The sequence below is a fragment of the Notothenia rossii genome (assembly GCF_949606895.1).
Source record: "Notothenia rossii genome assembly, chromosome: 8".
NCBI classification, from domain to species: domain Eukaryota; kingdom Metazoa; phylum Chordata; class Actinopteri; order Perciformes; family Nototheniidae; genus Notothenia; species Notothenia rossii.
Window position 1 is genome coordinate 13524526 of NC_136906.1, and position 16981 is coordinate 13541506.

The following is a 16981-nucleotide window of genomic DNA, read 5'->3' on the forward strand; positions in this document are numbered from 1 at the left end:
GCTCATATATTTCCACATATATGCCAAAGTCAGGTTAATATATTTGCATATATCTCTTACATAATGCCTCATATATAGCTCATATATCTGTCTTTTTGCATATATGTCATACAGAATGCCTACATATATATAGGTCTTTGCAAGGTAATGTGGTAATGTGCATATTATTCCAAAGTTCTATATAACTACATGAATTAATCATTGTACTTATTTCCATTCAATGCAGATTGAGGTTTGCGGATTGCCCAAGACAATTCAATGTATAAAGACAATATTGTTTGATTACGGTATGTTTTATTGTATGAAGCAACATTTTTAGTTGAGTTATTTCACCCAGGACCGGAACCAGATGTTTATATCCGCTCGACGTCAACTGATCAGTTTAAGATTAGTAAATTATTAAATATTTGATAATTGTACATTATTGTTAAAACACATAATCTGAACCACAAGTTTTCACTAAATGTTAACTTTAATTGTTTACGTTTTTTTATATTATTAGAGAATAATAGAGACATTCGCTGCAGAATGTGACATCATAGAAAAGCGCCACTCACAACGAGCGCGCATTCATGACGTATTTACATATATATGCATTTATGTGAAACCTATATGTGCAACCTATATGTGCATATATGTGCATATATGTGAAACCTATATGTGCATATACACTGCACCCATATATGTACATATATGTGTGTGCATATATGTGCATTTATGGATATGTACATATATGTTCAGAGACATATATGTAGGCGTCCAATTTCGGATATATCACCTATATGTTAAACATATAGGTGACATACATTAAAAATATATAGGTTCATATATATTCCTTCCATGTGGGTATGTTTACTGCACATTATGTCTAACAGACATTTAAGGTCAAATACATTATTTCACTTTCCCCTTTCTTTTATTTAAAGAATAAAGGTGAGTGTAGTGCTGTTCTCTTTGAGTGCAGTCAGGAACAAATACCCTATAATGCTTTATTTGCCTTATGGTCCGGCTTTATTCAAACCAAGACCCGGACATCTAAGTGAATCACTAAGCAGCAATCTCTGGGAAAATGACTTATTTTGTATTTATCCAGAGAATGATATACTTCACAGTATGTTTCATTTACTCTTTAACATAAATACACTAACTATCTCTATAACTGTACTGCACTAAAAGGATAACTATAATCAAAATGATGATAGCATAACAAGAATTGGGAAGTAATAGAAATCCTCACCTTCAGTTATGTGCCTCTCACCCAAGTGCCTCTCAACTCAACAGGTAAAGTCTCTTTTATACGATAACAGTTGCTCACTTTCACTTTCTTTCCCGGTTATAGCACACATATGGCTTAAAAGGAATTGCCTTTATCAATGTACAATTTTATGTTTACTGACCTCCTGAGGTAGAGATGACTTATCTTTAGTGATTCACAAATGACTATTACACTTTATTTTTATTTTTTTAAGTTTCCTTTTCACTAATTTGGCAATCAAATTTGATAAAGGTTTCTTGAGGAAAAATAAAAAGCAATGAAAAGTTGTTCATAATCACAAGTTGACGTTCCTAAACTTGTGAATGTAGAGACATAGGCAAGGCTAGTTATTTATATAGCACCTTTCAACACAAGGCAATTTAAAGTGCTTTACAAAATATGAAAGACATTAAGAAAATGGCATTTAAAATCAGTCATTAAAAAGCAAAGATAATAAAATAGTTACCTTAACTTGTCAGTTGTTGAATCCTGCTTAGTGTTATTTACATTGTAGTGTTTTGTGTGAGAACCTGTAACTTGATATGCTTTCATATCCTTTCGGTTTTTGTCTTTTGTTTTGAAAGAATGTACGGTACATCTGACGCAGGTTAGGCGGGTCACACATTGAATGGATATGAACACTCCCTGTTGAAAAGCAGCTGGAAAAACCCTCCAGGTTTCCCCGTTTCAAAAGTTTAAGCAGTTTTGGATTAGCCATGGATCCAAAATAATTCCATATAGATGCTGAGGTGACCCTTTTCGGGCAGATTCCTATTTTGTTACTCAGAGAGCAGAGTGGCAGTACCTGCTGCAGTACTATGAAGCTCAATATCCATCTGAACTCTGCTGTTGCATATATTCTCTCTATCGCCTAGCACAGCCCCACCCAATGACTAAGCAAAACATGACACCAGTATTCCTGCAGATAGATAGAGGGTCAAATGATTGCATGGTCCTCAACCCATGCACCATCCAACTCTGCATCCCCTCTGAGAGGAACAGGCTGTGGTCTGTGTTATTGTTGGGTTGATGCTTTAACAGTGTTCTTCCTAAATTGTCTTACGTATGAAGTCCTCACTCTCTCTAAGCAGTGACATGAGCAGAGACTGCCTACACTGTGCTTCACTAATAAGAGCAGGTCTAGGAACAGCAGATTAGAAATCAATACTCAGCTATTCATATTAGGAGTTATTAGAGGATTAGAGTTAGGGGTCCAGTAAAAGTAGAGCCTTGACACACAGTGACAGACTTAAGAATGCATTACAAAGCTTTTCACATTTGTTTAGTGAAAATACTTAAGATTCATAAGTTATTATTTTTTAGCACCCAGGACTCAAATCGGACCCTTGTACTCGGACCCTTTATATACTGTAGCTTCGATCTCCATCCTCATTGACACACAACTCAAATTGCCCTCAAATTACACTCTCTGATGGACAGTTGTGAAATTACCTATTGGAAAGTAATGTGTGGAATAGATAAAAAGTTCATAAGAAAAGACAAATAGCACATTTTTATATTTTCGCGATTTATTGTGTTTCTACCTGAACCACAGTACAGTAGTAAAATGTTAACTATAAATCTCTTCCAACTTTGATAAGGAAAATACATTTTAATCAGTGACAGGTACAGCATCTGTAATCAAAAGTCTAAACGTTACGTTTTAATTTCCCAATAATTGTGTCTTTTGACCTGCTAATATTCAGATTCTCGATTACTTGGAGACAGCAATATAAATGACCACATGAATCAACAAAGCATAACTATCAACATCATGATGCAAAAACTCAACTACAGGTAAAATAAAGCCTTTTCATATTTACTCATTAAGTGAGAGATACCATAATTTATAATATAGATATGGTGCATAACAGGCTGCACATGAAAACCTAAAAGCTACATTGCCCACTTTATGTAATTATCATTCTTGTTTCCAAGACCTGCCTCAGCATAATGTAGTTTTACAGGTCGTTGACAAAGTCTTCTCCAGATTCAATCATCCGTCTCAGTGCGCTCAGTATCAGTGTATCAGTGTCATCACTTGTGTTGAGCTCTGAGTGGTAGTTCTTCACAGGAAAGATGCAGCTTGGTGGGAAACCCAGCACGCCACTCGCCTCCTCAATCTACATTTAAGAATTTGACATTTAAGAAATGAAAGTGCTGATCCAAGGAGATTTTGCTGTTACAATATTACAGTGCAAAACAAAAATGATATTCCAACCTTAATTGCAGCTCTCTACAAACTAAATTACAGATTGAAACATACCTTGTTCTTCAGGTACTTGCTCTTATACACGTTCTGTATATTGCTGCCAACCTCTGGACAGGTTTGATCAATTTTGGTGAGAATAGCAATTTCAGGAATCCCTGCCAATACAGAGGAGAATCAAAATAAGTTCAAATAATGTTGGACAGGTTATTTTAATATTATATATTTTAATAATACATATTATTTCAAAGTATGATACATCATTTTTGATTGTATGCATTATTGTAAAAGCCTAACCCTTACCCATGTCCCTGGCTGCAAGTCTGACTTCCCTCAACTTTCTCACAGAATCATCCTGCAATCCTGCTATGCTGCCAGGGATGATGCAAACTAGAACATGAACTCTGTCATTTAGAGAGGGGTGTCTGTTGTAGTGTTGGTTATTTGCAGACAAGGTAGAGATAGGATTGAACTGGAAAAAAATGTTAAATTGGATCAAACAATTACATTAGAATTCAGAAATACAATAGTTTCTATTGGAACCTTGTTAGCTTTCCATATTTCATGTGCAAAATATTTTTCATGCAGTGGGATTGTGTTACTCAAATATATGAAACAGAGATAAGGTTTAAATAATTCAGTTGTACATTGTAACCATCCTTTATGTGGCCCTTAATGGCCAGTTTGATGTCTTCCACACAAACTCCATTTCCTGCATCCTTCTCAAGGCCCATGATGTCATTGAAGACAAAAGGGTAATGTGTCCCTGGTCCTCCTTTTTGGATTTTGTAGGCTTTATACTGTAAGGCAAGAAAGTCCCGTTATAATGACATGGTAGTTAGTTTGCCTTAAAGGTCAAAACATTACATCATTTCATAAAATGCAACAACAACAAAAACATTCAAATGAAAAACAACAATTTTTAAATCAATAATTTGTTTTAACAAAGTACATTTACAAAACACAACAACTTGAAACAACGGGGGGGATAGAGAGGATGACATGTGTTAAAGGACCACAAGCCAGATTCAAACGTGCATCTTCCTCAGCAGGGACTGAGCCTCAGAGCATGGGGCACCAGCTCTAACCACTCAGCCAAATAAACAAATACTTCATGTTTTTTAATTGTTGTTGTGTCTTGTGAAAGGTTTTTATGTTTTGACTTTTAGGGCCACCATAGAAGTTTGTCTCCTGCTTAAAAGTAAAATAATATAATAGATAAAAGAGTTGTTACATTTCAAATGTTACAATGTAAGACATTCATCATGATAACACTGAAAAGGGATTCTTACGCTTGTGGTGAAGCTTTTGCCAGAGATCCCATCTGTTTTAGCTCGATCAGTTATTCTGCCTCGTAAAACACTTTCCACAGAGTTGATGAAGCTGGACTTGCCAGCACCAACAGGTCCATAGAGCATAAATCTGAGCTGGATATCCTTTTTAAAAGGCTTGTAATCCTTCACAAACTTCAAGTCTACTGCTTTTTTCCTGTTCAATGGAAAAGAAAATCAGTTGATTATAATGGTTTCACTGAGACCCAAGAAAAAAATACATTATTTTTCTAAGAAGTGACAACAAATAGAAACAATTTCATTACAAAGGTCAATCTCAACAAAGCAGTGTGCAAGTTCCTTGTTGTGCTTTTAAAAATTGTTATTTGAATAAAAGCCACTAAACACCAGAGACACCTAACACTGAAAAATGAACTCACCCCCAAGGACCGTTCCTCCATTCTTGAGGCAGAACTGAAAAGTAAAGTGAACGTTTGCAGTAAAACATTAGTCCCATTTTGATTGATTTGATCTAATAGGCAATGTTTAGAAATATATAACTCACCTTTTGGAGAAGGTGGGGGGGAAGGTTCGGGGGAAGTTGGGGGGGAAGGTTCGGGGGAACTTTGGTCGCTTCCCATGGCTTCAACAAAAAATTGCTGCAAAAACATTATCAATACAACATTTGAGATCAAATATTTCACAACATTCATCATGTATAGCAAAGTATTGTTATAATTATGTATAATATTGTAAATCCCTTTGTTTTGCATTGTCTCATACTAACTCAAATGTACTGCACAGGAAAACTTTTTATAATTTATTAATATCTTAAAGTCTGTTGAATTGTTAATGCAGAAACTATACAACAAATATGTGTTCAATTTAAAAAGTACAAAGGTAAATTAATTAAAAACGGTAAAAATAAATACTTTCACTTAATCAAAAGCGAAATTGTCCCGCTCAATAAATACTCACAGCACTAGCTTATAAGTTTACAGTATATTCTTGATAAGCGTACTACTGCCATAGGGACAGTTTAGTGTTATCTTAAACCCTTCAAATAAGTCTATGTAGTTTTAAAATAGACTTGAAATATTTAGTTTATTTACAATTTCAGTGAAACTGTGTAAGTCTGTTTATGTTTACTGCACCTTATTTCTAACAGACATTTAAGGTCAAATACATTATTTCACTTTCCCCTTTCTTTTATTTAAAGAATAAAGGAGAGTGTAAATGCTCTTCTCTTTGAGTGCAGTCAGGAACAAATACCATATAATGCATTCTTTGCCTTATGATCAGACTATACTCAAACCAAGACCCGGACATCTACTGTAAGTGAATCACTAAGCAGCAATCTCTGGTAAAATGACTTATTTTGTATTTATCCAGAGAATTATATTTCATTTAATCTTGCTCACTACAAACAAGCAGCTTTTTGGCAAATTCAGTTTTTGTACAGTTTATAAAGAGATTAAAGCAAACCCAATAAATGAAACGGTTTGAGATAAAAAAATTAAAATAACATACACAAAGTATCTATCTCTAACTGTACTACGTGACTCCTAAACTGTACTTGCAATGTTGATATGAAAAAGCATGTACTGAATTTGGAAATAATAGAAAATGCTCACCTTCAGTTATGTGCCTCTCACGCAAGTGCCTCTCAACTTGACAGGAAAGTCTCTTTTATATGAAAACTGCTGCTCACTTTCTTTTCAGGTTATAGCACACGATCTGACCTAAAAATAATTGCCTTTATCATTGAACAACTTATTTTCTACTGAACTCATGAAGTTCATTTCTGTTTTGTGAAATTAATATGATACACTTCGTCAAAGTCAAAAGGAATGATGTAGAACATAATTTGCTACAATAGGGATCCCTCCCATAATCTTAACAGTTTATTTTTCATTGTTGTTGTCCGTGGCAGATCCAGAAGCAGGCCTTACAGTATAACCTAATACACCCTGTGATGTGCGGTGATGGTCATTTTCATTTAAAAAACAAACCTTATTTGTATTGGTGATAAACTCAAATAAAACCTTTTCAATACTGTTTTCCAACTTCCTTTTCATCATTTTGATAAATTGAATTTTGAAATTGAAATTGAAAGTGACTATAGAACGTATCCAGAGGTTCTTCTAGACGAATAAAATCAGTTTATGATCATGAGTTGACGTTCCCATACTATTGAACTGCAAAAACGTGATTTGAATGTGAAATGCGTCCAATTTAGTTCTTTGACAGGCTTTGGTGTCTTCTACAGTTTCCTTTAGATCACGCGATTTAAAAGAATGAACCTCTCACTGAGTGCTTGGACGTTGTTTTGCACATTTGCGTCTTGTGGTTGAAGTTCACTGACAGTTCCAACCACAACAGCACAGACTCACAGGTGTGGAAGGGAGGGCTTCTGGATCTTTTTTTTGCATTGCACTCAGTCACTCTGTCTCATGATTATGGGTTTTTGTGTTGGTATAGTTTCCTGTTTTATTTTGAGATGTATTTTCCTCCTTGTTTCTTATCTGGTTTTACCTCCTGTTCCTGATTGACTGAGTGTTTTCACCTGCCCTGTGTTTCCCCTCTCCAGCTGTGTCTTTTCTCTGTGATAAGTCTAGTGTGTATTCAGGTTTGTCTTTCCATGTTCTTTGTGAGAGTGTCGTCTATTTTCCTTGCGGCTTGCCCAAGTTCCTGTCTGCGTTTCTGCTCCTGTTCCTGGTGTCTTCTGGTTTGTACTCGTTTCGTTTTTCTTTGTTTTGTCGTTTTTGCGTTATCTGGTCTCGTCCCCCTCTTTTGGATCGGCGTTTTATTAAAGCTCGCTTTTGGTTTAACTTTAATACCCGCTAATGTGTTTTACTGTGTTTGGGTCCTATCTGCGAGCAAATCCCTGTCAGAACGATCTCACCAGTATCAACCCAGCTGTTATTTTTGAGGATGATCTTTGTGATTTATCCTACAAGCTTTTGTGCATTTTTAGAGACTGGAGGGGAGCTCCTTGTAAAGACGCCCAGGAGGCTGCTCTTTCACTCGCACACCAGGAAGCGCTTGATTTTAATTATTGTATACAGATCTGGCGCCCTAGGCGAACATCTATAACGCCACTGCTACGGGCCGGCCCTGTGTTCAGTGATAGCACACCATGTGACTTAAAGGAATTGCCTTTATCAATGTACAACTTAATGTTTACTGACCTCATAAATTAAAGTTGATTTCTCTTTAGTCATTCTTCACAAATGACAATAGTCAGAACTGAATGACTGAATGCATTTAGTCTGTGTCAGATCCAACGGCAGACCTCTACACCCATTTTTAAATTGAATCTGAATGTGACTTTAGAACTTAAACACACTTTCTCATGAGTTTACCTCAGACTACTATTGAAATATAAAAACATGGTTTGAATGTGAAGTGTGTCCAGTATAGCTGTTTGATTCTGGTTTGGTGGTATCTACAGTTTCCTTTAGATCACGTGATTTAAAAGAATCAGAGGAGAAGGGAGGGGCGGGCTTGCAGGGCTGCAGCTACGGATGTTTTTCTCAACAGCCCCGGTTCTATTTTTGGCATTGCACTCAGTCATTGTGTGTTATGTGATGTATTACTACTCTTAACCTCGAGAGGCAGCAGCAGTATGGAAAAAATACCAATCATTTATATGTAGCAATAAATCAAAATGAAATTGGAATGTTTTTTATTAAGATATGTAGCTGTTTGAAATGTTATTTAAGTAATATTACAGACCAAACATAATTTATGGAATGTATCTTGTCAATGAAGTTTATTTTATTAGTAAAAGTCTGAGTGGAGCTATGAGTTCAGGTATTTTATTGCCACAGTATATCATGGTATTGGCAGGGGAGTTGTGTTGAAGCTGAGCTGGTGCATTCAGTAAAGATACTGCTGTTAAATGTGAAATGACACGATAAAAGCTTTGGATAAAAGCATCAGCTAAATTAAATGCAATGTAATATCTTATCCCAATAGTGTGATATGGCATCAGTGTTATTGTGGCTGCATTACAGTAAGGTGATGTCATTTTCTGAACAAAAACAAGAATATACTGAATTGGGAAATAATACTGTAGAAAATCCTCACATTCAGTTATGTGCCTCTAACCCAAGTGCCTCTCAACTGACAGGAAAATAATTATTTATATGATAACAACTGCTCACTTTCACTTTCATGTTCAGTTGTAGCACTGCAGTGACTTAAAGGAATTGCCTTTATCGATGTACAACTTAATGTTTACTTATCTCAAAGTTGATTTCTCTTTAGTCATTCTTCACAAATGACAATACTTAGTCACAACTGAATGACTGAATGCATTTAGTCTGTGTCAGATCCAACGGAAGACCTGTACACCCATTTTGAAATTGAATCTGAATGTGACTTTAGAACTTAAACACATTTTCTCATGATTTTACCTCAGACTACTATTGAAATACAAAAACATGGTTTGTATGTGAAGTGTGTCCAGTATAGCTGTTATATTTTGGTTTGGGGGTATCTACAGTTTCCTTTAGATCACGTGATTTAAAAGAATCAGGGGAGAAGGGAGGGGCGGGCTTGCAGGGCTGCAGCTACGGATGTTTTCTCAACAGCCCCGTTTTTATTGTCCTGCATTGCACTCAGTCATTCTGTGTTATGTGCTGTAGTACTACTCTTAACCTCGAGAGGCAGCAGCAGTATGGAAAAAATACAAATAATGTATATGTAGCAATAAATCAAAATGAATTATAATGTTTTTTATTAAGATAAGTAACTGTTTGAAAAGTTATTTAAGTAATATTACAGACTAAACATCTTGTATGGAATGTATCTTGTCAATGAAGTTTATTTTATTAGTAAAAGTGTGAGTGGAGCTATGAGTTCAGGTATATTATTGCCACAGTATATCATGGTATTGGCAGAGGAGTTGTGTTGAAGCTGAGCTGGTGCATTCAGTAAAGATACTGCTGTTAAATGTGAAATGACACGATAAAAGCTTTGGATAAAAGCATCAGCTAAATTAAATGCAATGTAATATCTTATCCCAATAGTGTGATATGGCATCAGTGTTATTGTGGCTGTATTACAGTAAGGTGATGTCATTTTCTGAACAAAAACAAGAATATACTGAATTGGGAAATAATACTGTAGAAAATCCTCACCTTCAGTTATGTGCCTCTAACCCAAGTGCCTCTCAACTGACAGGAAAAGAATGATTTATATGATAACAACTGCTCACTTTCACTTTCAAGTTCAGTGATAGCACACCGTGACTTAAAGGAATTGCCTTTATCGATGTACAACTTAATGTTTACTTACCTCATAAAGTAAAGTTGATTTCTCTTTAGTCATTCTTCACAAAGGACAATAGTCACAACTGAATGACTGACTGCATTTAGTCTGTGTCAGATCCAACGGCAGACCTCTACACCCATTTTGAAATTGAATCTGAATGTGACTTTAGAACTTAAACACATGTTCTCATGATTTTACCTCAGAATACTATTGAAATACAAAAACATGGTTAGAATGTGAAGTGTGTCCAGTATAGCTGTTTGATTCTGGTTTGGTGGTATCCAGCGCCATATAGATAGAAGAGTTACGACAGCGGAAGTCCAAAAACGGTTATCGTCACATGGTTCATGTAGACGAGGATCGTTCCCCGGAAGTTCATGGCGGGCAATGTGAATGCATTGATAACAGGAGATAGAACTACGATTTTTGGTAATTATTAGTGAATAAAGGTTTTGATTTGCAATATGTATACAACAAATCAATATGTGTATGTATTTACATCAATATGTTTTAAAAAATAAAATAGAATTTGCTAATATTAAGTGATAATATTAGGATTAGTGTGAACAACTAGTTTACATGTTAGGCCAACAGTGTCTTGGTTAAAGAGCCTGTTGCTGTTTATTTATAGCTTTGAATTCTTTAAAACCAATATTATCTTCTTAAACTTGTATGGTAGTCAGGAGCACCACTTTCTAATGTTTATTGATATATTTAGAGGGAGGGGATCTAAAGGAATGCTTCAAAATTCAGATTAGATTCATTTCTACAATTTTCTTAAATTCATGGTAGTTTCAGTAATCCCATGGTAATTGAGGACACAAGTTATCTAAATGACTAATGTCATCTTTATGGCTTTCAGAAAGGACAGGAGACCGACAGGTGACTATCAAAGGACTAGCAGCAGCAGCAGCATGATGATGATGATGATGATAAATGTGTTGTTTTAGGAACATCCATTGCAAATACATGGAATTCAATAAACATTGAATAGCATATCATGCAGTTTGTCTGTGCCTTTTCCTCCGTGTTGTCCTGGTTTGCTGTGCTGCCTCCTAGTCGCCACCATGGTTTGCTGTGCTGCCTGGGGATGCTCAAATTGCTCCGAGAAAGGAGTACGAATGTACGGCTTCCCCACTGACACAGAGTGGAGGAAAAAATGGCTGGCTCAAGTCAGCAGGAGCAATTTCACAACCAACAGCAACAAAATATGTGAGGTTATTATATACAAACACTGCATTTGCACTTTTTCACAAAACGAAAACCACACCTTGGGAAAGCTTAATGTTTTGTTTAATACAAAAAAACAGGGAAAGGCTTGAAAAACACTGAGAGTTGAGACTCAGGGTGCAGGGTGAGGGTCTCAGTGCAGGTATTCAGGTGCTCCATTGAATCCCCCTCTGGTTCTTGTGCTGAAAGAGGGAGTAACAGACAGGAGAAATGGTTATACACACCTATATAGCACACCTATTGGATGGGAAATTGCCTTGGGCATATAAAGTGTGGTCTTTGTTCACAACTGAAGTTATGGAACTTTATTATTTGTGAGTTTAACAAAGTATGACAAATGGCATCAGTAAAAGATGTGATATGAATTTCTATAAAGTTGTCTCACATTCTTGGTCATATTTTATATACAGTATGTAATGAGTATAACATGTCCAGTAAGTATAAAGTGTTTCCTAATACTGTGTATTCAACCACTATGGTACTCTGGTATGGTATCCTAGCTTAATCTGTTATCTGTAAACGTTCCCTAAATCTACTAATTTAGGGATAATCCACTGACATCCTTTAATACACATGTTAATTTGAATCAGATGTACTGATAATATCCGCAATATAAATCTGTAAACTTCTTCTTACCTTTAAAAGTCCGTCACGAACGGTCTATTACTGTATGCTGCAACTCTACAGCTCTGCTACCCTTGGCGATAACTTCCGGGGAACGATTGAGAGGCTCCACGATTCGCCAATCAACGATTGCTGTAAAAAAGTGGTCCATTGGAGTGAACGGAGATGACGTAACTCTCAGTCTATATGGCGCTGGTGGTATCTACAGTTTCCTTTAGATCACGTGATTTAAAAGAATCAGGGGAGAAGAGAGGGGGTGGGCTTGCAGGGCTGCAGCTGCGGATGTTTTCTCAACAGCCCCGGTTCTATTTTCCTGCATTGCACTCTGTCAGTGTTATGTGATGTAGTACTACTCTCAACCTCGAGAGGCAGCAGCAGCATGGAAAAAATACCAATCATTTATATGTAGCAATAAATCAAAAATTAAATTACAATGTTTTTATTAAGATATGTAACTTTTTGAAATTGTATTTAAGTAATATTTTACATATACAGACTAAACATAATTTATGGAATGTATCTTGTCAATTAAGTTATATTTTTGGAGGAAAAGTGTTAGTGGAGAGTTAAGATATTTTATTGCCACAGCATATCATGGTATTGCCAGGTGGTATAATCTGGCATCAGTGTTATTGTGGCTGCATTACAGTAAGGTGATGTCATTTTCTGAACAAAAACGAGTTGTATAATATCTTTCTCCAAATTGCTTATTCTAAATCTACTTAAAGAAAATGCATGAAAGTGTAATGAATCTGTAGCGTTTGTAGCATTTTTGATTAGAGGGACATTTCTAAAGACATTTAAGTAGAGGTATTGTTACTGAGTAAAATGTCAAGTTTGCTGTTGTTAAACCATACGGTACAATTATTCATTTTAGGCAATAGCGTTAGAAGCAAAACAGCAGAGACCACCCGAAAATGATTTGCTGCGTGCCAACAACCCAAATAAATGTGCTGCCTTGACTATCCTTTACATTCATATCAAGTTTGAATACATATGTTTCAACCTTACTTTTTCAGCAATGAGGATTTACACCAAATGACTACAGTACACACTAAGTCACAATTGAATGTGTGAATGCATTTATTGCTCAAAATATTATTGGTGAGAATCAAATGATTGTAGATCAACAGCTTCATCTTCATCTTTACAGAAATCAAAGCATTAAAATGTAACCATCCTAGAATAGGCACACTGTATAAAATAGGCACTGATTATCATGACGTTGCACCCTCCCAATGTAACAACAAAATATGGATTCACCAAATATGTTAAACAATTAATGTACATCATTGTTGAACCATTTAATGCAAGCAAAAATAAGAAACACCGGGGCCCTTTCTCATTTCATCAAATCCCCCTCCTCGATTCCTCGACTCCTCGGTCCTCCGGTAGTGACCTGGAAATGAATTTCAGCGCGCCATTTTGAAGGACATCTAATTTCTCTAAATGCACTTCGAGGACCGAGGATCGAGCGTCGAGGAGGCTCTCTGGAGGAGCTATAACCGAGGATACACTGATGGGTCCTCCACGGTCCTCCACGGCTCCTTCGTAGATGCATTTCCGGGAACAGAGATGTTTCAAAGAGCCAATGACAGCTCTGCATGCATCTCCTGGATAATATTTTATTAACTGCTTTCATCGCGACGCAATGTTTATAGAGAGAACAGCTGTGAGGTCCGTGCAGAAAGCAGAGCAGTGTGTATAATATATATAACTCAGTATAACAGGCCTACTCTCTTTATTTGCTTTAGTTGAGTAGATATCTACAAATGGTAAATGGTAAATGGACTGTACTTATATAGCGCTTTATCCAGTCTTTAAGACCCCTCAAAGCGCTTTTACATACTACATGTCATTCACCCATTCATACAGAGCAGTGTACCTTACTCTATAGGACCTAACATTCATACACATTCACACACCGTTGGCCATGCCATCGGGAGCAACTCAGGGTTAAGTATCTTGCCCTGGGATCGATCCCACAACCTTCTGGTTGAAAGACGACCGCACTCCCTCGCAGCCACAGTCGCCCTGACTGTGGCTACAAACAAAGAGTCGATATTTTTCTAAAACCATTTAGTGCTTCACATAATAAAATATACAACGGCTGTAGCCTGATTATGTGCTTTAGGAGCTGTAGGTGCGTGTGGTACAGTGTGTAGGTGTGTGTTGTACAGTGCGTAGATGCTTACTTTTAATACTTGTAATATAACTAAATAAAACGTTTGGCCCGTAATTTCAATCCCCATTGTAGCGACCAGAGAGGGGGGGGGATATATCCAGTCTCTGATAGTGTTACGTTATTATGAGAGTGCTCTGTTTGATTCTGAAATTGTATATATTAATATAAAATATATACATATATATATATATATATATATATATGTGTGTGTAAGTGTGTGTGTGTGTCCGCATCTGTAGCCTGCTATTGTCTCATTATACCGCACTGTGAATGAATCAAAGTAAATATATAAGTCGTCATGAACACATCTCTCCATCATACAGAGTGCTGCTGTGCTTCCTGTCATCATTAATGGACGTCTCTTTAAAATGACCGCTCAGAGGAGAGGAGGGTTATGGCGAGAAAGGATCCGTCTTGTGTAAAACGCTCGCGAGAGTTTGCATGTCACATTGCTGAATGTTTACGTTTGGCAGGCAGCCTTTCAGTTACGATCGTTAACATCAGTGGGCCACAGCAAATTATGGTGAGAAGCTAAACTAACTTAATGTCAATTACAGGGAGTGTGATTGTTGAAATAGGACTGTTAACGCTCTGTTCAAAGTAGAATGATAACACTGTAGATCACCAATACTATGGTTTATTTTTTAGTCACAGGCAAGTCAACGTTGTCGCAGTAAAAGTCCCAAGATAGCTCCTGGTGCAATAAAATGTTCCCTTTCAGTGTTTTACTATTATGTCTGATGTTTCTCTATTAATATTGCTGCTGCATGCATGTGTATGTTGCATGATGTTACTGCTGTAGATGTGTTTCCGAGCCGCTCCGATTACAACGAGAGTTACAACGAGAACGTGACGTCATATTTACACAAGACGGATCCTTTCTAGCCATAACCGGAGAGGAGTTGTCATTTCTCTAACCGCCTGCTGCTTCCCCTCCTCTCTCCTCGGTTCCCCTCCTCGGCTCCTCCGCTCGCATCTCCTAAGTCTCGAGGATAGGAGTCGAAGATAGGAGTCGAGGAGGGGAGTTAGAGAAATTAGAAAGGGCCCATGTATTATTTTTGAGAGTGTAATCACATGCATGTGCGGGAATCTGACGTCATTGTCACCTGACGGTGTCACCTGACGCGGTCACATGACCGGTGACAGCCATAAAAAGTTTGCTGTTGTCGGTACCAGATGTGTTCGGGGTACCATATGTGTTCGGGGTCCGTCTCTTACCAGTGACAGTCACAATGCGTGACGTCAATGACGTCACGCATTGTGATTGGCTGTACGTTCATTTACCCACGCTGTCTAGAGTATAGATGGGTTTTTGATCATTACATTACATTGCATTTAGCTGACGCTTAAGTGCATTCGACCAACAAGATAAAATCTTGAAGAAATACAATAAAAACTTGAAGAAAAACCAAGACGAATGAGGAGAAGAATAAGAGAAATCGAAGGTAAGAAGTATATAACGTAATATGGTAGGTAATATGTAATATGTTCAGTGCCGTTGGTGCGTTAGTTCAAACGGTAACAACGGACTATTTTTCTTGGCGGATGCATGTCAATTTAAATCAATACATACAACTATTTCACATGTACAATATTTTCTTAGCCCTAATACTTAATACTACTTATTTCCTTTTGATTGTTATATTTGATTATTTTATATATTATCAATAAATTATATATTATATATCAATATGATATACTTTTCTATATAATAGATTATCAAAAAAAGTATTTATTAAGTAAGGGATAATGTGCAGCAATCACAATCAAGTCCACAATCGAATCCATAAAGACAAAGTAAATCTGTTTACAGTTGATTCATATGGATGTTGAGAGGTATCCATATATCTCTTCATTTTGCTCTCAAAGTGCACCAGATTGATGCATTTAACTTCAATATTTAAAAAAAATCACTCCAAAGGGAGTGCTTGTTCTTCCTTCTGTCTGTCTGAATCTGTGTATTCTCATGTTCCGATTAACCCAGCCAAATGTTTCTTCTTTTGTGTCTATATCGACGCCGGGATCTTGAGTCGAGGCTGATCCTCTTGCTGTGGTCCCGCATCCTGGATCCTCTATCCTGAGTTCTGGATTAAGTCGTGGACTTCGGGTCGTGGCTGAACCTGTCTCTGCGATCCTGCCTGGGTCTCGTCGTGCTGCCTCCCTGAAGGCTCCCACAGGATTGTTGACATCTTCGTGGATTCATCCTCTTATTATAGACACATACATTTCCTAACATTCGGTCTACCTATGTAAATGTATTATCTCTTCAATTTACGCACGGCATCTATTGCACGTCTGTCCGTCCTGGGAGAGGGATCCCTCCTCTGTTGCTCTCCCCGAGGTTTCTCCCATTTTTCCCTTTAAACTGTGGGTTTTCTCTGGAAGTTTTTCCTTGTACGATGTGAGGGTCTAAGGACAGAGGGTGTCGTTTTCTTCTCATACTGATATTCTGAACAAACTGCTGTTGTATTAGCTGTAAAATTTCTCTACTGTAGGGTATTTTTATTATTTGTACAGCACTTTGGCTCGACCACAAATCGTTTATAAATGTGCTATATAAATAAAACTTGATTTGATTGATTTGATTTGAAAGGGTGTGCGCCAAGGTTCCATATTAGGACCAATAATTTCACCATATACTGTATGTAAATAATCTCTAATATTTTTTCAAATGCTGCTTTCCGTTTTTATGCAGATTATACTGTTATTTATTGTTCATCCTCTTCTATAGAGCAAAGTCTTGATTTCCTCTAGTCTGCCTTTGATGTTATTCCATCCCATTTATCTCAACTCAAGTTAGTATTAAATGCAGACAACTCCAAACTCATGATATTCTCAAATGGCAAAAAGTTAACTTCTTTTCTCCCCAACATTTTTACTGTTCAAGGGACTGACATTGACATTGAAAGGGTCACTACATACACATA

The 16981-nt window shown here is 36.8% G+C and overlaps 1 protein-coding gene and 2 long non-coding RNA genes across 3 annotated transcripts; 1 reads left to right on the plus strand and 2 right to left on the minus strand.

Moving 5' to 3' along the window:
- Positions 1-2766: 2766 nt before the first annotated feature.
- On the minus strand, positions 2767-10162 carry LOC307015379 (interferon-induced protein 44-like). Its single transcript, XM_079643936.1, has 9 exons — positions 10144-10162; positions 8986-9086; positions 5301-5394; positions 5176-5209; positions 4757-4952; positions 4112-4264; positions 3768-3936; positions 3522-3622; positions 2767-3378 (listed from the first exon to the last, which is right to left on the minus strand). The coding sequence occupies exons 3-9, from the start codon at positions 5374-5376 to the stop codon at positions 3217-3219; spliced, it is 891 nt and encodes a 296-aa protein (XP_079500062.1). The 5' UTR covers positions 5377-5394; positions 8986-9086; positions 10144-10162; the 3' UTR covers positions 2767-3216.
- Positions 10163-11286: 1124 nt separating this feature from the next.
- Positions 11287-12193, minus strand: LOC307016053. Its single transcript, XR_013801735.1, has 2 exons — positions 11882-12193; positions 11287-11427 (listed from the first exon to the last, which is right to left on the minus strand). It is a non-coding gene; the product is annotated as an uncharacterized lncRNA (long non-coding RNA).
- A 2320-nt stretch (positions 12194-14513) lies between these two features.
- On the plus strand, positions 14514-16639 carry LOC307016093. Its single transcript, XR_013801759.1, has 2 exons — positions 14514-14577; positions 15394-16639. It is a non-coding gene; the product is annotated as an uncharacterized lncRNA (long non-coding RNA).
- The last annotated feature ends 342 nt before the right edge of the window (positions 16640-16981 follow it).